At 30.8% G+C, this 23009-nt stretch overlaps 1 protein-coding gene across 1 annotated transcript in view; it reads right to left on the bottom strand.

Moving 5' to 3' along the window:
• The window catches only part of LOC139512597 (myb-like protein X), a 35585-nt gene extending 12976 nt beyond the window's left edge, over positions 1-22609 (bottom strand). The window contains exons 1-12 of the mRNA XM_071300322.1: positions 22491-22609; positions 19912-19973; positions 18974-19139; positions 18239-18553; positions 15245-15320; positions 12409-12461; positions 9893-9952; positions 8036-8101; positions 5621-5695; positions 4706-4801; positions 3775-3870; positions 2831-2926 (exon numbers count right to left, since the gene is read on the bottom strand). Of these exons, the coding sequence (XP_071156423.1) occupies positions 2831-2926; positions 3775-3870; positions 4706-4801; positions 5621-5695; positions 8036-8101; positions 9893-9952; positions 12409-12461; positions 15245-15320; positions 18239-18553; positions 18974-19139; positions 19912-19944 (1132 nt within the window). The 5' untranslated portion in view covers positions 19945-19973; positions 22491-22609. The remainder of the gene's footprint in view (positions 1-2830; positions 2927-3774; positions 3871-4705; positions 4802-5620; positions 5696-8035; positions 8102-9892; positions 9953-12408; positions 12462-15244; positions 15321-18238; positions 18554-18973; positions 19140-19911; positions 19974-22490) is intronic.
• Between the last annotated feature and the right edge of the window lie 400 nt (positions 22610-23009).

Genomic DNA, 23009 nt, shown 5'->3' on the forward strand with positions numbered 1-23009 from the left:
TAAAAATTAGAAGTTTCAGATAGTTAATTTTACTTACTTGTCAAAACTATAATAAACACATTTTATACCGATGGTCATTACCGATTTGTTATTACGAGTAAATGGCAATATGTCGTCCAAATACTCGTAGCTTGTTTGAAGATATGAATATTTTTTTTATAGAAAAATAGTGTATTTGGTCTTGGAACAATTAAAACAAAATCTAAAATGAACACAAGAAGTCACTGGAAAGTTACATAGTTTATTTAAGTTGTCTTGTGAATAGGATGTTTTGCAGTCATGTTACGATATTTATTAACTATAGCATCAATATTTAATTTTTACGTAGTATTTGAATTATAAAAATAATACATTGTCATGTAACCATCATTGGTTTTTTTTAAATAAATCTTTGTATAATTAATTTTTTTTTAATGTAATGAGTATACGCATATGGTCAAGACCATACGCGTATGGTCCAAATACTCATATGGTCTGGAACGTATATATTAATTGTATTTCAATGTATGATTGTTAACTATATACATGTATTTTTTTATGTCTCGATGCAAATTAGACGAGTTCTAACATAGTTAATCTCTTCAAATATAGAAATGAAATGTCGCACCTTCTTTAAGCACTATGACTGAACTTTATTCTCAGTGTCTATGAGAGTTTCAATAGACTTTTGATTTCTTCTGTTTCTCTGAGAAGCATCAAATAAACAAACCTTATACCATATAGTCAACGTTAACCAATGAACCATGAAAATGGCGTCAATGTCAGATTACCTTATGGGACGCTCATTTTTACTTAACTTTCATTCCACACACTAAATATAGTATCGAAGAAAAGGACCTTATCCCAAATAAAAGACCTTGATCACTGACCCGTGAAATAAGTTAAGGGTGAGAATGAATCCTTTGAAGAATAGGTATGCCTTGCAAAATAAGTATTAGTGTTTTGTTACTCATAATTGATGAAAAAAAAATCCTTGGTTAAAACAACCTGATTTCAAGTTTTTTAAGCAGTGGATGTACTTCGAAATTGATATTAGGACATCGCATTCCACAACGTTCGACACATGTAGAACAAAACAAAACGTAACAGTACAGCTGCAAACATGCGCTAGAAAATCAACTTGAAAGTATGAAATTTTTAGAAAAGAAATTTCTCTCCTAGTTATTTGTTCAAAACTTTGATTTAACTATTCATTAATAAACCTTTTATTCTATATTGACACATTCCATTAGCATTTGCTGATGAAGTTTAATATGCCGTTTGATTCTACATATTGAAACGAATTAAGGTGGTTGATAAGGATGATAGCTAAGAGAAATGTTTGTCAAAATATTGTTACGCCCCGGTGATTTGAAAGCTGATATTTTTACTGTAGTAAGTCTCCGTTCCACACTTGATACACGCTGATGTCCGTTGTTGTGTTCTAATTCGTATTTTACAGAAGAAAAAAAACTTACCTGGACCTAACATCTTTAAATCTATATATCGACTGTATTATTTGTGTAAATGTTCATTTTGTATTTGTTTATACTAAGTTTCAGTTTAACGCGTCAAATGTTATGTTACGTGTTCTTGTTTATAAATAAATTGTGCATTACGTCCCACGAAACGACGATTATGTATAAAATACGAAACACATGTTCCTACTGGGAGCTTCCCTCTAAGAGCCTCCATCCAGTTAGCAGTCTCTCTTAAACTAGAATTTGCTGCACCAAGTAAAATTGTATTTGAATGCAGAGGGGTGTGCACCAAGTAGATTTTCCTGCATCAAGTATGCAGAGTATTTGAATGCAGTGCACCAAGTAAATGTTCCTGCACTAAGTACGCAGAGTATTAATATGCCGTGTCCCAAGTAGATTTGCTTGCACCGAGCGCTAGAAGAACTGTTTAATTAAACTTTGTGCAAGTAATGCACCTTGCTGTATTTATTGTATATGATTATTAACGTATCTAATTTCATGAACCACTGTATGTGATGTATTGTTTAAATAGAAACAATACAATTAATGAACTTCTATTAAGATTTTTATAATTACTTCCTTCACCGGAGGCCCACTAAAGTAACTACGGGTGTATATCCTGACACGAAAACCCTGGAACGTTACAATATTGAGGTGACAGTGTTAATTCTTAACCACGAAAGTTCTATTTGTCGTTTCCATATTTTCTGTTGATCATGAACAGCAGTGTATATAATGGTGTAGATGTAGAATACATGTATGAAGAGCTGATAAAGTAACATCAATATCGATCCAATCACATACCAACATCAAAGTAAAATTGTTTATATGCTTGGAAATTATGAACTTTTTGAGAATAGTGATAAGTATGGATGTTACCTAGCGGTTAAATCCAAAACTTGATAAATCGTACAGATTTATTCAATATGAGAAAATTAGAACTAAAAGCAGATTATTTTCACATTCCTATGGTATATGAACGGTATGCACATTTAAACTTTTGAAAGGTTATTTGCAAATTCAGTATAACTTTGCAATTTGCATGGACTGATAAATGTGATAATGCATTGTAATAATATAAAGTTATTTAGATAAACAATTAGTACTTGCCATTTGTTCAGTACACTTGCTAAATAAATGAATGATCAGGTTGATATTGATATCCGGTTTGTATTTTTCGTGGATGTTTAATACGCATCTGAGAAATAACTAACCATTGAGAACCAATGATTAGCATTGTTTTTTGTCTATGCATTTGAATGCTAAATATTTTCCTGTAGTAATTTATAACTGAGTCGTAACAATTCCCTTTCCAACCATTATCGTTTATGCACACATAAAAGCTTTAATGTTTTTAATATTGAACTTACATTCGTGTTGTATTTCGTCGTTCTTATCTGGTGAATGTGGGATCTTAGTGGACAGGTTGATTGCCTCTGACATATTGCCATCTTCTTTTTCAAATGCTTAAAGGAAAAGATCATGTAAAACCAGCGAAGCAATAAAAACCTTAATAATTTTTTTTGTATTAAATCAATATGAATTTACCAATTGGATTTTTGCCTTAATAAAAACCATGTCAACGTAGCATTATGTGCATATTTGAAGCAATGTTTTTTTTCCTCCTCTTGGGATGACTATAGGGATCAAGAATCTTGACTAAATGCATCTGACTGATCATTTATGGCTGTACTTCCTTTTTTATGAGCTCAAATTATTGTACTTCCTTTTTTATGAGCTCAAATTATAAAATGTTATAAATTTAACAGCAGTAAACTGATGTTACCTTTATTTATTAAGAATGAAAAGACAAAAAACAGTTTGTGAGGCATTTGTATGTTTTTGTTTTTGGCTTTTCTAATGATGTTACAGGTGAATGGCTTCGGATTTATTTTGTGTTCACTACACTGTGTATTAAATAAGGAAACTCTTTGATAAATAATGCTTACTATGTTAATATACACCAGACTTGAGAACATGAAACATTGTATTGTATCAATTTGATCATGCATTTGATGATATAAAGTTATTTAGATAAACAATTCGTACTTGCCATATGTTCAGTACACTTGCTAAATTACTGAATGATCAGGTTGATATTGTAATCCGGTTTGTATTTTTCGTGTATGTTTAATGAGCATTTGAGAAATAACTCGACTATTGAGAACCAATGATTATCATTGTTATTGTCTATGTATTTGAATGCTACATATTTTCCTGTAGTAATTTATAACTGAGTGGTACCAATTCCTTTTCCAGCCATTATCGTGTATGCACACCTAACAGATACAAAAGTTATAAATATTGAACTTACATTCGTGTTGTATTTTGTCGTTCTTTTCTGGTGAATGTTGGGTCTCAGTAGACAGGTTGATTGCATCTGACTTATTGTCATCGTCTTTTTCATATGCTAAAAGTAAAAGATCATGTGAAACTAGTTGATATATAAAAACTATATGAAGTTTCTTTGTATATAATCAATTTGAGTTTCCTATTTGGATTTTTTTTTGCCTTAAAAATCATTTCAACGTAGCAATGTAGCAGAATGTGCATTTTGAAGCATTGTTTTATTTTTACTTCTCAGGGGATGACTATTATAGGGATCAAGAATTTTGACTTAATGCACCTGACTAATCATTCATGGCTGTACTTCCTTTTTTATGAGCTCAAATTATAAAATGTTATAATTTTAACAGCAGTAAACTGGTGTTGCCTTTGTTTATAAAGAATGCAAAGCCAAAAAACAGTTTGTGAGGCATTTGTATATTTTTGTTTATGGCTTTTCTAAGGATGTTAGGTGTGAATGGCTCAGGATTGATTTTGTGTTCACTACACTGTGTATTAAATTAGGAAATTTCTTTGAAAAATAATGACTATGTTAATACACACGAGACTTGAGATCATAAAGCATTGTATTGTATCAATTTTATCATGCATTTTAATAATATAAAGTTATTCTAATGAACAATTCGTATCAGCCATTTGTTCAGTACACTTGTTGAATTACTGAATGATTATATCGGTATAGACATCCGTATTATATTTTTCGTGGACGTTTAATAAGCATCGGAGAAATAACTCAACCATCGAGTAACAATGATTAGCATTGTTATTGTCTATGCATTTGATGCTACAGATTTTTCGGTAGATGTTAGTAATTTATAACAGAGTGGTACAAATTTCTTTTCCAGCCATTATCGTTTATGCACACCTAAAAGATACAACGTTATTTATATTGAACTTACATTCGTTTTGTATTTTGTCGTTCTTTTCTGGTGAATGTGGGGTCTCAGTGGACAAGTTGATTGCCACTGTCTTATTGCCGTCGTCTTTTTCATATGCTTAAAGCAAAAGATCATGTGAAACCAGCGAAGCAATAAAAACTATATGAATTTTTTTTGGTATTAAATCAATATAAATTTAACATTTGGAATTTTGCCTTAAAAATCATGTCAACGTAGCAGAATGTGCATTTTGAAGCATTGCTTTTTCCTTCTCTCTGGATGACTATAGGGATGAAGAATCTTGACTTAATGCACCTGATTGATCATTAAGGCTGTACTTCCTTTTTTATGAGCTCAAATAATAAAATGTTATAAATTTAACAGCAGTAAACTGATGTTGCCTTTATTTATAAAGAATGCAAAGCCAAAAAACAGTTTGTGAGGCATTTGTATATTTTTGTTTATGGCTTTTCTAAGGATGTTAGGTGTGAATGGCTCCGGATTGATTTTGTGTTCACTACACTGTGTATTAAATTAGGAAAACTCTTTGAAAAATAATGACTATTATGTTAATACACACGAGACATGAGAACATTAGGCATATACTGTATCAATTTTATCATGCATTTTTGATAATATAAAGTTATTTAGATAAACAATTCGTACTTGCCATATGTTCAGAACACTTGCTAAATTAATGAATGATCGGTTGATATTGAAATCCGGTTTGTATTTTTCGTGTATGTTTAACGAGCATCGCAGAAATAACTCGACTATTGAGAACCAATGATTAGCATTGTTATAGTCTATGTATTTAAATGCTACATATTTATCTGCAGATGTTAGTAATTTATAACTGAGAGGTACCATTTCCTTTTCCAGCCATTATCGTTTATGCACACCTAAAAGATACAAAGATATTAATATTGAACTTACATTCGTGTTGTATTTTGTCGTTCTTTTCTGGTGAATGTTGGGTCTCTGACTCGTTGTCATCGTCTTTTTCATATACTAAAATGAAAAGACCATGTAAAACTAGCGAAGCAACAAAATATATATGAACTTTTTTTTATATATCAAATCAAATCATATCAACGTAGCAGAATGTACATACTTGAAGCATTGTTTTTCCTTCTCAGGGGATGACTATAGGGATCAAGAATTTTGATAAAATGCACCTGACTGATTATTATTGACTGTATTTCCTTTTTTATGAATACAAATAAGAAGATGTTACAATACTGTTGTCTTTATTTATAAAACATGTGAAGCAAAGAAAACAGTTTGTGTGGCGTATATTGACTTTTCTCAGGATGCAACGTGTAAATGGCTTCGGATTTATTTTTTTACCACTTCTCTGTGTATAAAATAAGAAAAACTCATTGGAAACTAATGACTATTATGCTCATGTACATAACACTTGAAAACATTAGGCATTGGATACAAGATATGCAATTTCCAGTTCTTCAACCTTCCGAAATTTATAGCTTCAAGTAACGACATGCACCGTTTTCGCTGTCCCCGCTACCGGACCAGCAAGCTTATATCTCGAAATCTGCGACGTTCGACAAATGCAAGTTGAGGACAAAAAACCTGCACAGCTACTAACTGGATGACGGCAAACACGAGAAAGAATACAAAAAGTTGATAAATTATCTGTTCAACTGGATAAACGTTGACAACATTTGAAAAAAAATTAGAAACATAAATATTTCAAAAATAAAATGTTCCTTCAAGTTTTTCATACAAAATAAATAGCTCAATTATACATTGAAGATGTTTTCATTCTATGCAAATATACATGTATACGTTCCATTCATCCAACTCAATCATAGGTTTGAACGTTGTTTTCAATTTAGACTTATTTATATTTATTTCGTTTGGTCTTGTAATATATTTTCCCTCCGGTTTATATAATCCCTTCATCCTATTTCGACTCTTTAAAATTCAAAAGTCTATTCTAAATTGAGGTAAATTATGTGACCTTCAAAATGCTTGTCGATCCCTAACATCACTGAAGAGACATTTATTGTCGAAATCCGGATATGGTGTACAGATTTTAGCACATTATATTTGTGGTTTACCATCTTTGCCGTAATTTTATTGTTTTTATTTGGTATCTTATTAATATAAAGATCCACTTTGTTACACTTGTGATCAATTTATTTGGCAACCGTCAATGGCAGTCAGCAGGGTTGAAGAACATCAGTTGTTCTACGTGTAAGTCAAATGCGTTTTGTTAAAATATACTTTTTCACTTTTTTGGTCTTTTGCAAAATGTTGTGTGTGCTGTATTTAGACCCCTCTATAACGAAATTTGTTTTACATGCACACGTATAAAAATTGCGGTTTTTATCCAACGCAATCATAGGTTTGAACGTTGATTTCAATTAAGACTTATTGCCATTTGATACTATATTCAATTGTGTGGGTTTTTTTCTGTATGTCCTCCATAGACAGTTCTTTATGGTTGATCATTGTCATCACTAAATGCAACTTATCACCGAATGTGTAAAGGTCGCTTATCACCAGTAAGCAGTGTAGTGGTCTATGGAACGTTGTTTTTCTGTTTTCTTTTGACTATGGTGTTGTCTAATGATTTTATTCTAATGACTGGTGCCACATGTGGAGCAGAAACTGCTTACCCTTCTGGAGCACAAGATCACCCCCAGATTTTGGTTGGGTTCGTGTTGCTTAGTCTTTAGTTTTCTATTTTGAGTCTTGTGTATTATTATTTTTCTGTTTTTTTTTTCTTTTTTAAACTTGGCGTTATCAGTTTACTTTTGATCTATGAGTTTGAATGTCCCTCTTGTATATATTTTGCTCCTCGTTTGTATTGTACTTGATACTTTCTTTGCCTTTTTTATTAAAAAAAATCTGATGAAATAAGTATTCATTTGTATTTCTTCACTCATCTCTTTTCTCTTTTAAATTGAAGATTTGTTTCGCTTTTATGCTATATTTGCATGATGATATCAATGCTTTTGCCAAAATAAGAATAGTTATTTTGTCGTTAAATTGCTGTCTTATTGACATTTACCTTACATTTTCATTCGGGAATTTTAATGTAGAAGGGTAGATTCATAGACTTTAGCAAAATAAATTCCATTAAAATCATTTTATGTAAACCAATCAAGATTTATTTAGTTGACACTAAACGTTTCATGCTTCTCGAAACATTTTTTTTAAACCAAGCATCGACATGCAAGAGAATAAAAAACGAAATTGAGGTCTAGGAATTGAATGCAAAAACATGAAAAGTTGAACAAACTTTTCATTCAATACGTTATCGTACACATTCAATTATAATTTCTTTGTTCTCATGAATGCGTTAAAAAACATATACTTTACCTAAGCGTATAATCCTTTTTTTAACTTTGTCTAACTTCGATGTTTTCCAGCACCAAATTAGTAGACCTGAAGTGTAAGTAACTAAGATTTATTAGTTTCTGTTTTAAACGACGCATGTAATTGGAACATTAAAGCTTGAAAAATTGAAATTGTAAATAAAGGCAGAGACAAAACAAGTAAAAAAACAATAAACAAATAATAAATGAACGTTATGCGTCCGATGAGTGTAAAATTCAGAAGCCAGGTCATAATTAGAGGCTTAAAGAGCATGTGTCTCTCACCTGGATAATCGTGTATCCGCAACAAGTGCGTTTATACAATACTATAGAATATAATTCAAGACTGATTTTTTTATCTTGAGTTGCCGATAAGAAAAATATTTTACGTGTTATCTTTATCATCTAGAGATATTTGTTTCCAAAATTCAAAAATAAGAATATATAGTGATTTTAGCGCTTAGTAGCAGTCATAATAATATCTACATTAACAGCCATTACATGTTTTAACATTAATGTACCATCAATGATTGAACATTAATGTACCATCAATGATTGAACATTAATGTACCACCAATAAAGTCTTAATTATTACCGTTACTCGAATAAAGTCATAACAATCTCAAACATTGTTGTGAAAAATACAAAAAAAGACAAAACCCAATGACTGTCAATCCCTGTTATAAGTTTAAAAGAATAAGCTTTTCAATTTTCCGAGTGTGTTGATCTTAGCCATATATAATGTTGACATCTAGAAATGCCTTTTATGCAAGTGGTAGTGTGACTTGAACGTCGTGACTTTGAAACACTATTAGACATGTTCCAGTCCTAACGGTTTGAGAATTTCTCATTAAATGTCCTATTATTATAGGACACTATTTTTTCATTTTTTTCAAGGGGGCATACTTTTATTTGTTTGTTATTTGTTATTCTTGTCCAAAAAATCCATGAATATTTCCCGCTGCAAATGTTTGCACCTGTCCTAAGTCAGGAATCTGATGTACAGTAGTTGTCGTTTGTTTATGTTATTTATACGTGTTTCTCGTTTCTCGTTTTTTATATAGATTAGACCGTTTGTTTTCGCGTTTCAATGGTTTTACATTAGTAATTTTGGGGCCCTTTATAGCTTTTTGTTCGGTGTGAGCCCAGGCTCCGTGTTGAAGGCCGTACATTGACCTATAATGGTTTACTTTTATAAATTGTTATTTGGATGGAGAGTTGTCTCATTGGCACTCACACCACATCTTCCTATATCTATATATGGACGATTTTAAACTACATAATAAAATTATAAGGGTGCATTTATTTTGCAGATTTCTTTTCAATTGATAAGAATCGTTAATTGATGACCACTCTTACATTTTCATGAGGAGAAAAAAACAATTAACACATCGAGGAGCAAAACTGGATCCTTTAATGTTATCAAAATTGCCATGGTTGACACTACGGATTTGGGAATCGTCGTATTGTCTTGTACGTGTATCTTGAAATATTCGAGGCATGTTTCATATACGATAAATTCTATATAGATATACGATGATGTGGTGTGAGTGTGCCAATGAGACAACTATATTATGATTCTATTACTGGTTTTGCCATTTGTCATTTGCCACATGATATCAATTTAGAATCAGACATACAAAGGGTTGTTATCATATTATAAGATATGCCTACCCTGGTTAACATCATGTTTTTTATCATTTTGATCTCTCGAAATTGATTTATTTCAACGATTGATAATTATAACAGTGACTAAATATTTTTAACCTGACATTGGTATACTGCTCCATTTATAACCATACCTTTCATATACATCGTATACATGTAAAAATGTATTTTTTAAGACAAATATGAAACTTACCTGTCATTATGGACACTAAAATCGGGACAATCACTTGTACTGATATTCTAGACCGTCTTTCTACATTGTAAAACATTTAAGCAATTTTGTTAATATTTAATCATGAATAAATGGATGCAACGATTTCTTCTGGTAGCTTTATTAAATGTTTCATTGCTTTGAATTATTTAAACTGCATTTTTTCTACAATTCATACAATGAGAATTCTTGACATATTACATAAGTAAAACTTTTATGGAATTAAAAATTTCATGTATTGTATACTAAAATTATGAAATACTAAAAAGTTGAAATGAAAACAGTAGGTGTATAGAAATATAATGTATTTGATATTCTGCATGTTAATTTTCTTTTTCGTTTCCTTTTTGTTGTAGTCCATATTAAAAGACTTGATTGCAGACTTTTACCTGTTACGAGAAAAAGGACTATCCCCTTTTTGGTACATCCCAAGTTTAAAAGCGTGATCATGGATGTATTATATTTACAATATAATACTTCAAAGGTTATATCAATACTATTTCAAGCACTTTTTAGTTGGGTTTGTGTTGCTCGGTCTTTGGTTTTCTATGTAGTGTTTTGAATACTATAAATTGTCTGTTTGTCTGTTTGTCTATTTGTCAACATTACTATCAAATAGGATATAAGAACGTAACTTTCGTCCAAAATCAGTCTTTAAACCGGTAAAACTGGTATGTTTTTGTTTTATTTTATTCCCTTTTGTTCTGTACTTTTTAGGTTTTTGATATTAGCCGTTGAACTAAGCATAACATATCTGTTTATATACATCTTAATGTATATGCAAAATTAGGCCAATCCAATCAAAACAGAAAAAAAACAAATAAAAAAACAAATAAAAATCAAAAATGTTAAGTAGCACACTTATGAGAAGATATCGCATGAATAATGGAGCCAATATTGCTCATATACATATTACTCTTCACACAATCTATTTTTTTTTTAACTAATCAATAAAAGAGAATATGAATTATGAAACTTTGAACATTATTTATTTTGTTGCAAATAATAGTTGCAGAATTGTAATAACAACGAGGTTTAGGTGATGTGTTATACAAACCGATGTACAAACTCACTCGATAAAGTATTCTCTAAAGTCATTTGGTATGATAGCGTACATTAGTAATGATTTTGCATAAACAAACAATTCAGCGTAAAGAAAACTACTGCACCTGTTTTTCATTCTTCTAGAAATATAAAAAAAACGTATCGGAACTGCCACCAAGATGAAATATAACTTGGATCAACTTACTTTTGAACTTTTTTTGGATTCGTGCGTCACTGATGACTCTTTTGAATACGAAACGCGCGTCTGGCATTTAGTCCTTGTATCTATGATGAGTTTATTTACTATGTTACTTAAAATATGTACTTGTATTATGCAGTTTTGAATATAACTCATAAAAGTTTAGAATTTAGTTAGTATGTCTTAAAAAGAAATATAATATCACCGTTGAAAAGGAGATTAACAATTGTACGAAAATGAAGTATAAAAAATGTTATGTAATGTGATTTAGTAATATGTAAAAAATTATTAATGCTTATATCTGATTCAAATTTCGGAATCAAATCATCTAAAAGATAACTAATTTGTAAGCAAAGTCAAAATGTCCTATCTATTAAAAGGGGTTAGTTTAGAAGATCGCAGCTGTTGGTGGGTGATTGATGCTCAGTTAGAATTCGGTTTTGATTAAGAATGTCCCTTACATGTTTTCGGATAATTACTTATACTTTGACACCAAATATCAAACTAGCAGTTTTGTGTCACCTTTAGGTAATATGTAAAAAATTATTAATGATTATATCTGATTCAAATTTCGGAATCAAATCATCTAAAAGATAACTAATTTGTAAGCAAAGTCAAAATGTCCTATCTATTAAAAGGGGTTAGTTTAGAAGATGATTTAGTAATATGTAAAAAATTATTAATGCTTATATCTGATTCAAATTTCGGAATCAAATCATCTAAAAGATAACTAATTTGTAAGCAAAGTCAAAATGTCCTATCTATTAAAAGGGGTTAGTTTAGAAGATCGCAGCTGTTGGTGGGTGATTGATGCTCAGTTAGAATTCGGTTTTGATTAAGAATGTCCCTTACATGTTTTCGGATAATTACTTATACTTTGACACCAAATATCAAACTAGCAGTTTTGTGTCACCTTTAGGCATTTAAATGCTGCCAAATATGTCTTATAATTCTTTATGGTTTTTTTAACATAATGCAATGCGCTCTTCCAGATATCAGGTTTTATCAATTCGTTTAACATAGACCTTATCGCTTTTTGGAAATCTGCGCCGCTTTTACCGAAAATCTGCATCTCTTGAAAAATTGACGTCATACAAAAATCTTTAGATACTTTAACGCTTCAGATATTTTATAAATTGACGTCAAAATTTTACGTGGACCTTTTTGATGTCCAGTAGTGGCGAACGAATAGCGATAAGGAATATTATTGAAGTATTTTCTGTCTTAAAAAATCTCATTTAATTATATTATTTACCATTTTTGGTGTCAATATCCTTGATAGATTGTTGAACTTGATCGCCGTTTTGACTAAAATAAAAAGTAACACAATAATATTCAGATTTTAAATTGCTCATTGTTACACTAACCCACGTGAAGAAAATTATACTATGAGGTATTGGTGTAAACTTTTCCCAAATTACTTGTTAGAGGCATAACCGGTATCAGTGAAATTTAGTCTATGAAAGGAATGTACTATGAAGTCTAGTGCGAGGGGCTTGTCCCGAGAAATTTAATCTAATATTATATACCTTTTCATAAATTTACTCACAAATATCAAAGAAAAGTATGAGTTTTCAAAAGCCCCTTGATTCTAGAAAGAAAAGATGGCAGATGTTGGTGTAAGTCTTTGTTGATGAACCGCGGTGTTTTACTTAATGTCGACTCTACATGGTAAGATGACATAACAAATATACCAAAAGCGGGCATGTATGATTAAATAGCAGAGAAAGCTTGAAGTGTTTTGAAAACATTTTTCAATTTCACAGTCTAATTAAAACTAAAATAGATTTGAAAAAATAGATATATTTGACCATATATTGCATAGCGGAAGGGCATAAACAAATCAAATATAAAAGGTTTTGTGGAATTTTTTTCCGATATCAAATATTACATCATTTCAAGCAATTTGAGTGGACAAGAAGTTTAAGTGTGTACGAATTCATATTAGAGTGAAAGAATGCATGCGTATATATCTGAATATAAATAAGCTTGGTTTCAGTGTTTAATATAAATATGAAGATGTGATATGATTGCTAATGAGACAACTATCAACCAAGTCACAATGTATAAGAACAAATATTGTCCACAAGCTGTCTTTTCTGAATCTTTCTGTAAAAGCTTCCTTTCTCGTTGACATTTACTTAGGAATTTTCCAATTCATAGTCCAGTAAAGGGATAACAAAAAAAGAATGAAAAATATGCAAACTGACAACTTTGTATTTTGAATATTTTAAACAATTTGTGCAAAAATTGCGTAAGTTTATATCAAGAAGATTTTGGAATCTTTATCACTAGTTTGATAGTAGTGATAGTGGATTGTTTGTCCTCGAAGTAATCATTTGCCAGCTTGCAGTTTCTCAGTACTTTGTTGATTTCAATTATTTGTTATCTCTTTTTTCAAAAACAAGTTTGCTGTTGATAACTCTAGAATGGATGATTTCAACTTCACCATTTGGAACTCTTGGTTTAATAGCTTCCTTGTGAGGAGCAACCCTCAATCAAGAAAATAATGATAGAAAATGCAAGCACGGGAATATCGTATCAATTGGGAGATTATACCCCGTATGCAGGTGCTGCTGGAATGTTGCTACTTAGAAATGGAAAGTTCACAATTGGAAAGCTGAAATCATCTCTTTTGTCGTAAAGTTTTGATTTCAACTGACCCTCATTGTCAAAATCTATATGTAAGTCAAGATATGAGGCCGACTTAACTGTATCTGTTGTATCCTTTATCTCTAGTTCGATGGGATAGATGCGTTCAACATAGTCACCAAATTTTGAATTATTTAGTGCAGGAACGTCATCTTTATAGCGGAAAGTAGAGTTAAAGGATATTGCTAACGTCTTATCTTTCTTCCTAAGAAGTTCCTGTATAAATTCAGCCTCATATTAATTAAGAAACAAGTCGGCAAGAAGAGGGGCACAATTTTTTCCCATTGGAATGCCGCCAGTCTGTTGAAAAAAAACACGTCCTCCGAACGTAACAGATATGCTGTCAATAAAAAAATCAAGCATGTTGATAAAGTCAGTTTTAGAGAATTTTTGTTTGAATCAGAGTGATCCTTTACAAAGTAGGATTTATCCCTCCTTAACACAAGATACTTGTATCTACGTTGGCCATTCTTTTTTTATGAAACAAAGCAATACCAACTCTTTCAATTTTTCTGAAGTCAAAAGTTTTAATACTATTGCAAGATTAAAGAGAGTTAGAGTGCATGTACTCTAAAAGATCTTTGGAATTTTTAAGTATCCACATCTGATTGGCGCCCCCTCTAGAATAGGCAGTTTCACAATAACTTTGAAGCCCGTCTTTGATTGCGGATACAATAGATGTTAATAATTTAGAAAGAGGTTTCGTGGAGTACTTGGGAGATCCAGCAATATACCATTGTTTATAATGACACTTATGTTGTTTAGGTATCCAGTACAATGATGGAAGATCCAGTTCTTCATCTTTGGATGAAATTCCAAAGGAACATAGAACAGACCTATGATTATCCAGGATTTCCTCTTTGGTAAGTGTCGTGAGGGTATATGTTGAGTTTCCAAGTGAAGTGTCAATACCTAATTCGTTTTCAAGCAGTTAATGTAATGAGTTTTACACACAAAAAACGATGTTGTTTAGGGCTTTATCTTGGGGACAACAACATATTTGTCATGGAAGTGGGATAAGTGTTTTGCAACCTTTTGGTTTTTTAAGATCGGCGTAGCATGGTCAATGGTAGACCCATTCAGTATCTTAATTCTGATTTGTATCGACGACCTCACTGCCTTAATCCATTCGGAAAGAGTGTCTATGTCTTCCTTCTCGCGCTTAGTCCATGGCATAATCCTCGACTGAATCCATCAAAATTTTAAAGTTGTATTTACAATTGATGGATTTAGCCTCACGATATTTCGGACCTTTCGATAACACATTTCGCAGGGAGGTGTTATTTACAATGTTGAGGTCACCGGTAATAACGTGGTAACTTTGCACTTGTGTGGCTTAATAAATATTTTGTTATGATTGTCACTGATGAGTTTTATGTAGACGAAACGCGCGTCTAGCGTACTAAATTATAATTATGGCACCTTTAATAACTATTTACCTGTCTTCGGCAGATGCGATTTTCGAACAATTCCACTTCCTGTTTTTCATATCGATCGGAGTAGTGCATTGATAATCTGAAATGATTATTAAACAATAATTTGTATGTGTGATGTTTAATTCTACATATAAAACACATACTTTATTATTTTAAACAAATTAATGACTAAAAGAAAAGAAGTTACACATCCTAAAGTATTTCGTAATTCTTAAAAATATCTTAAATGATTTATAAATGTCGCGTACCAATTTACATGAAGAGTGCAATTATTATACTATTTTTATACTAAAATTGTGATTAACATATTTATTATTCTTTACATCATTGTACATGTTCATTCATTTATTCAATCAGTAAAAAAGACTGTAGTCTGTACTATTCTGTACAAAACAATAATGCATGCAAACCCTGCACAAAACAATAATGCAAACGACACCGTCACATTTTACATTTATGTCTATCTAAGATATCAGATAAAATCATGTTTCATGTTTCAGCTAAACAATAAGCACGAAGCAGATAACAATTTAAAATGTAAAATTACACATTCTTATAATAAATATAATATGTTACATTTAATTTGTATTTATATACTGTGTGATACTTCAGTACTTTTCATCAGATCTTTTGTTATATGCATTTTAAAATGACTGAAATAATATTTTATAAATCATTTATCGGAACGTTATCACAAATGACTGTAATTAGTTAAACTTTAAAAATTATACCACATCAAATGGAACTGCTGTTCATTTTGGTATGTGTCATAACGCAGCCTATGTTGTTATCACGTCAACTTTGTTCAATTTGGATTATAAGAACGTTACCTTCCGAAAATGTGCTTTTTGGAGTATTTAGAAAAACTTAAATAAAGCCGACATATACAAAAATTGGACTAAATCAACCTATTCAATCTCAGAACATCAGGCTTAACCAATCCATTATTAGCCAGAAGAGAAAATGCAAACTAAAAATGCGAGAAAAACGTCAATGGAATTAATTTCGCACGGAGATAAAAATTACTCCCGATTTATGACAGATTCAAACGAACAGAAAGTTCAATTGATCAATGAATATATTGAACAAGAAATTTAAGACGCGACCACAAGATTAAACTAATGAAAGAAGAGTATACCATGCATATAACGATGGGAGAAGAGTGATGATTGGTTTTAAAATTACTGAACAGAATTTGAACAAGAATAATTTTCAGAATTATTTTTTTAAGTAAATCGAAATCAAATCATATGCCCGAGTATACTTGGTTAAACCTTAAGTTATAAAATCTAATACAAGATTGTCACATTCATGATTAATTGAAATCGATGCTGATTTATTTGATATCTAGTTTTATTTTTTTTATTTTTTTTACAAATATGCAAGGGTACAAATTTTTAGAATCAAATATGACTTGAAACATTATATTTCGTTGAAAGTATTAATTGTTTCAAGAAAGTTTAAAATTCTGTCCTGCACATTAAGACTGTTTTGAATGAGTATATGATAATGATAATTATGCACATATTCATTAATCATTTAAGTGTAAAAAAAATCGTTTTTCTTTATTATCTCAACACAAAGGTAATTTGTTATGGTTCTGTTACCAATCATTAATAGATTTTCATAGTAACGATTAATCAAACTACATATTAAAAAAGTAGTTTATCTCTTTATGCTATTTGATGGAATATTAAACTGTTGTACTTCCATATTGTTGTGCTAAACTTTTACATGAGAATGCACATACAGTATGAGTTTAAAACAGAAACAGTTACTTTAATTTATCGATATTTACTTATTTCATTGCAATGCGATTAAAGTGAAGAAAAATATAGTGCAGTGTTTAAAATTCTCTTGATAGTTATTCTAATTATATCATATTATTGGGAATTTTGATATGAGCGTCACTGATGAGTCTTATGTAGACGAAACGCGCGTCTGGCGTACTAAATTATAATTCTGGTACCTTTGATAACTCTTTGAACAGAGACGAAGCTTAACAAAGCTCAGAATTTCATCACACCACTTAAGAATTGAGTCCGGAAGGTATCAGGGTACTCTCCTAAATGACAGAACTTGTACTCGTTGTAACTCCGGAGATGTGGAGGATGAATATTATTTTTTATTCCAATGTGTTAAATCTAATGATGACCGCAATCATCTATTTCAAGAGATAAATAAAAGTTGCCCCAACTTTTTAACTCTTAACGCAAGAGATAAACTGATATGGCTTATGAACACAGAAGATAAGTCTATTTTCACTGCTGCATGTAAATTTATTTCGAAAAATTGTTAATTATGTGGTTTTCTCGTCTGCTTCAGACACGAGGAGGACTGTGTAAACACCACAGCTCCTTGAGTACCGCCCCTTGATGTCTGTTGCAGTAGGGAAACCTACACTATTCTCAATACCTGTTTACTGAAGTATATGTTATTTGCTGTGAACATACATGAACTTTTTCCATTTGTGTTTGTTTTTCTGCATCAGATACGAGAAGGATTGTTAGAGCTTTTAAGATCACAGTCATAGAGCATCGTCCCTTGGTGTCTGTTGCAGCTAAACAATCATTTATTTTATATTTATACATTTTCAGCAAAATGTTATAAAATCAATTGAGAAAAAAAATGTAAATAAATAAATGGGGTTTGCCACATCTCTGGAGTAGCAACTCTCAAATACTTTTTTTATTTAACAAATAATACCTGTATGACTATTTCAATAGTTTATTTTACAATGTTATGTAAAATACTGTATGTTGTATCAATTATATATGTTATGTGTATATGCCCCCGTGGGGACTTATTTTGGAAAATAAAATTTATCTTATTTGATCTTATCTTATCTTATATGAAACAGTCTTTAAAACAGCCACAGAAACTGTTGCAGAGGAGGAAACAATGAAAATGCATTACAGACACGGGATAGTAGTTGAAAAACAAACTTGAACTGGTTGCAATTTCTGACGTTCCTTTGTTCCTGATGCATTGACTCACCTGGTGACAATATTTTCCCTGATGCACAAACTTCTCGGAAACAAGAGCAGTCATCAACTAATGGACTACAGTAGCATTTGTCTTTCGGTGAATTGATGAATGAATATCCTTTCGTGTAATCACACAAGCATTTTATGTCTACCAAAGAAGTTTTTTTCTTAATTTCATGTGCAGCAATTTGACCTTCCTGTGCACATTTGAACTTTTGGAAAACACAGTCACTGTTTCCAACTGTTGTAAAGTCTATCGGCTGAAACCTGTCTGGCCTGCATTTTGCCGTATCAAAGTTGTTCCTGTTTATGGTAGACTTGTATCCTATTTTAATATAGTAATTTGATAGTTACAAAATATATGTTGATTATTTCAGGTAATATAGTGATGGTTCTAAACGTGTATTAAAGCCTTCGACTTACAAAATTTACGGAATATAAGTCACATTTTCATAAAATTAAAATATAAATACACTCAAATGTGGATTCAGAATCTGGTTGACAGTCAATTTAGTTTTTAAGTAAGTTATAAAGTACCACAATAAGCACATTTTTTTTTCTAAATGTAACAATGTGTTAACTGTGTTTTTTCCGGATTTTTCATCTACATTGCAATGCAATAGAATGTGGATAGACAAAATTGAAAAAAAAAACAAAGTAATAATCTAAACAAACAACAAAGACTTTTTTATTTTATATTTTATTATGAACATTTCAGATCAAAACAACAAAATTATAACCATACCTTCAGTTTCCTTCCTAGAACCATCACATGTCTCTGTATAGCGGGTTTTAGAAGTATCTAAAAGGCAGGTGTATTTATTTAGATCGGAACAATAAAGAACTGCTCTGTAATTCCACTGCCCTGAACCGGGACATGATAAATTGAATGCAAGAGAACAGGCCAAAATCTAAGAAATAAATCATAAATCATATCAACATAAGCATTGTTATTATTGATCATTATCAATAATCTATATTTTTTGTTTCTTCAAATTATATGTTAACACAGATAAAGATATGGATTTAATAAGTGCTAGCATTTAACAAAAAGTTGTTTACTTTCAATAGTAAATTTTTAAATAGAATTGCCACTTCTAACTTTCATTTCGAACTCTTTTAAAAGAAACATCAAAAAGTTATAATGAGAAAGGATACAAATGGGGGAAACTAACACAGTTAACACACTCTTTTTGAATTACGGTGACCGTAATTTACCTATGTTCTAAACATATAATCTATTTAGAATATGCATACCAAGAGCAGAGGATCAAGTCCAAACGGTACTCATGCTATAATAATTATATGTTTTCCACGTATTACCTTTCTTGTAATTGCGAAACCGTTTCTCTGATGGTTCTTTTCTGATTTGTTCTGACCCGAAATTGTCAAAAATATCATAAGGACCTACTAGCTACAGTTCCGCAGCTACTTTCTGATATTCCGTCTTCCATACAGACACGTGTTGATTTATGAAAGATAATGCAATGAATGAACAGTCATCTTGTTTAAATTCACATTAAACTAGCATTGCTTTGAGAGTCTGATTATTAAGAAAAAAGTCATTAGCTTAGTCGATCATTTTATTCCTAAATTGATTGTCACTACCAGTTACAACGATATGCAAAAAAGAATATCTCAAAAAATATATTCATTAAAAAATATCAATTCACTGTTACATACCGTTATGAAAATAATGCATATTTCTTCTAGCATGATTACATTATAATGATCAGTGTAACTCTCTGTAAAGAAAAAGATAAAGTTCACTGGAACATCAATTAGTGTGATTTAACAGTTATATAGCCTTCGATTTCACTTTAACCGTGTGTTTTTTTCCTCTTCCGTATACCCATGAGGTGTAATTTCCCCTAAAAAAAATGCCTGCACCAAGTCAGGAATATGATAATTGTTATCCATGCGTTTGATATGTTTCAGCTTTTTATTTTGCCATTTAAATAGGGACTTTCAGTTTTGAATTTTCCTTGGTGTTCCGTTTTTTTTTTTTCTTTTACTTTTCTCATAACGATACTTTGTTGGTGCCCCCTCCTCTATTGCAAAATTCTGGACATCATTTAGTTATAAAGTCTAGTTAACTATTTAACATTGATTTTGATTTTTTGTTATCTCTCATAAAATATTAATTGATGAATTAAATTTGACTTGGACTGATATAGTGTAAAGGCCATAGAACGTACGTAATTGTTCAATATTTGTAATTTTTCCCTGTAATACTGTTACTAAGTTGTTGCTTTATTGTGATTTATCTATTTTAAATATTAACTATAGATTAAAAAAGAATATATCATTTTTTAAAGAAATATCGACATTGAAAGTCGTAAAAGCATTGATTTAATATCACCATAAAGAATGAGTAAACAATAAGTAGGGTAGTGCCGTCGCAGAGCTATTCAAAACTGCAATAAAGTGTCCGTTCCTACTTTAAGATGTAAGTAAAACACAACCAACATATAACAAACAAATGGCAAACACCGGAAATCTAAAAATACCATAGACGTCACGTGGGCAACATTTTGAAATGTGACAAACGGAAAGTGTATATTAGAAGAAGACAATTATTACGAGCAAACAACTAATAACTGAAACGAGATAGAATATACATTCTAGAGCATCCACACAAAACGATGAACCAACCATGCAATTACTATAAAAATAAGAATTATTAAGTGGTATAATTAGCCACAGAGATCAACGGACAAAGATATGTTCAATTACAGATCATTGTATGATCTTCAAAAATTGACAAAATCCTAGCCGTATAGTAAGTTTAAACCGCCAGAGTATGAAAAATTGGAAATAATTTAATGCCAATAGTAGTATGCTTTGTTTTGTCTGTACTGTACATATTGACGTGTTATCAATGCCGTTTAAGCAAAAAGGCCCATATGTACCTTAATTTTAACACATTTATCCCCATAAATATCATAGATTGATATGGTTTCAAAATTGTGAAAACAGATGTATTTATCTTGTTGGATAGTTTTTCTTTATAGGAGATATAGCTTTATCTTGTTGTCCTGGACTGTGCACGGTGTAGGTACACTGCTGATAATATTATTATCGTGACAAAGTGCACATCATTTTACCAAACTATTGATATATACCAATATAATTTGCACTTCAAGCATTATACTATGAAGATATAGATAAAACTTAAAATTATGATTTTAGAATGACATTGATTCATTCCATATTAGTTAATTATAACAGCAAGTAGCTCTGGTATTAATTCAAAACACACTAGTTTACGTGTATTGAGTTGTAGGGCATAAGAATGAATGGACGTTACGTTTCTTCAAGTTTCAGGTTACATATTCTATATCAAGTAAATAGAGACTACAGGTAAGTATGAAATGAAAATCTTTCTCAATTCCCCCCCTTACTTCCCTAATTCGAGATGCTAGATGTGACCAAAACCATTTCATAACAATTATCTTTACAGCCTCGACCCAGCATATGATATAATTGTGTATTGTGTAGATAAAAATTAAAACATCCAATTACCACTCATAAAATTTCTTTTTCTTTTTAAACACATATCAATTGCATTAACTAATAACATAAATTAATTAATCCTTCTTCCTATGTTGCTCCTAATGTAGCAATGGCCTTTATAAATAATTAAAACTGCTTGATTCACGCCAAGTGTTTATCTTCCTATCTCAGGTGACACGCTCGTCTAGCTTTGTTTCAACTATGTCTTTGGATGCATATAATTTTACAAATTTGGTGTTGATTGTAGATCTCGGATATATGTAAAATAAAGTACTAGTATAAGCTTCACATTGCATAGCCAAAATGTTTTCATTTTTAAAACTTAACTTCGACCTTTGGATGTCTGTCGGGTTTTCGTTTTGTTGCATTAATCTCTCATTGATGTATACTATGTCTCTCATTTGCATTACTTCATATGCATGAAGAAACATGAACAAATATGGTAGAATATGAAATAAGAAATGGCTGAAAAACCACGTGGACATCATTTTAAATATTTTCTATTCTGTAAACATATTACATTGTTTATATAAAGAATGTGGCGATTAACAAACTCTTTGTACAATTTTATATTTTTTTTGGGTGTTTTCTGCACATCTGACGTATGGGTTAATGTTCCTTGCAAACAAACTGAAACCGAAAGTACTTTTTCACCTTAAATTCAAATATTTCTTTTTAAAATGTACAATGTAAATAAGCTCAACCTAGATACAAGGATTAAAAATTTGATTAGTTTTAATACAAACCTGTAAAAGTCTTTTCTTGCACATTCACAATTTATAACGCAATCAGTAAGTTGCATTACCTATTTATGAAAACAATACTACACTTTATAGTTTAAAGTGTGTAATCTAGTAAATTGATATAGAGTCATTTAACTGTTTGTTAATTCTAGTTTGTTCAAGTAGAAATTTAAATATAAAATAGCGATTTGTTGTATAGCCATTGGACAAAAAATCAAGATATTGATCGAAAATGAACAAAGAAAAAATATTTTGTGATTTAAAGGGAAATCAAGTATTGGGAAATTCAATTGAATTTGTCGTAGAGAATAATTTCCAAAATGACCGTTTGCTCAAAAGACATATACAACTATTATATAAAATTTATTCAATCAAAGTGTTCTTGAAAAATTTGCACTTTTTTCTTCCAGCTCATGGTTGAAGTTGATACGATTTTTTGGCATTTTTTTATTTTTCATATCACATATTTTGCCTCATTTGAAATCCTTACCATTACTTAAAAGTAAAATCACAAAAGTACTG

Source organism: Mytilus edulis, chromosome 2 (assembly GCF_963676685.1).
Source record: "Mytilus edulis chromosome 2, xbMytEdul2.2, whole genome shotgun sequence".
In the NCBI taxonomy this organism is placed as follows: domain Eukaryota; kingdom Metazoa; phylum Mollusca; class Bivalvia; order Mytilida; family Mytilidae; genus Mytilus; species Mytilus edulis.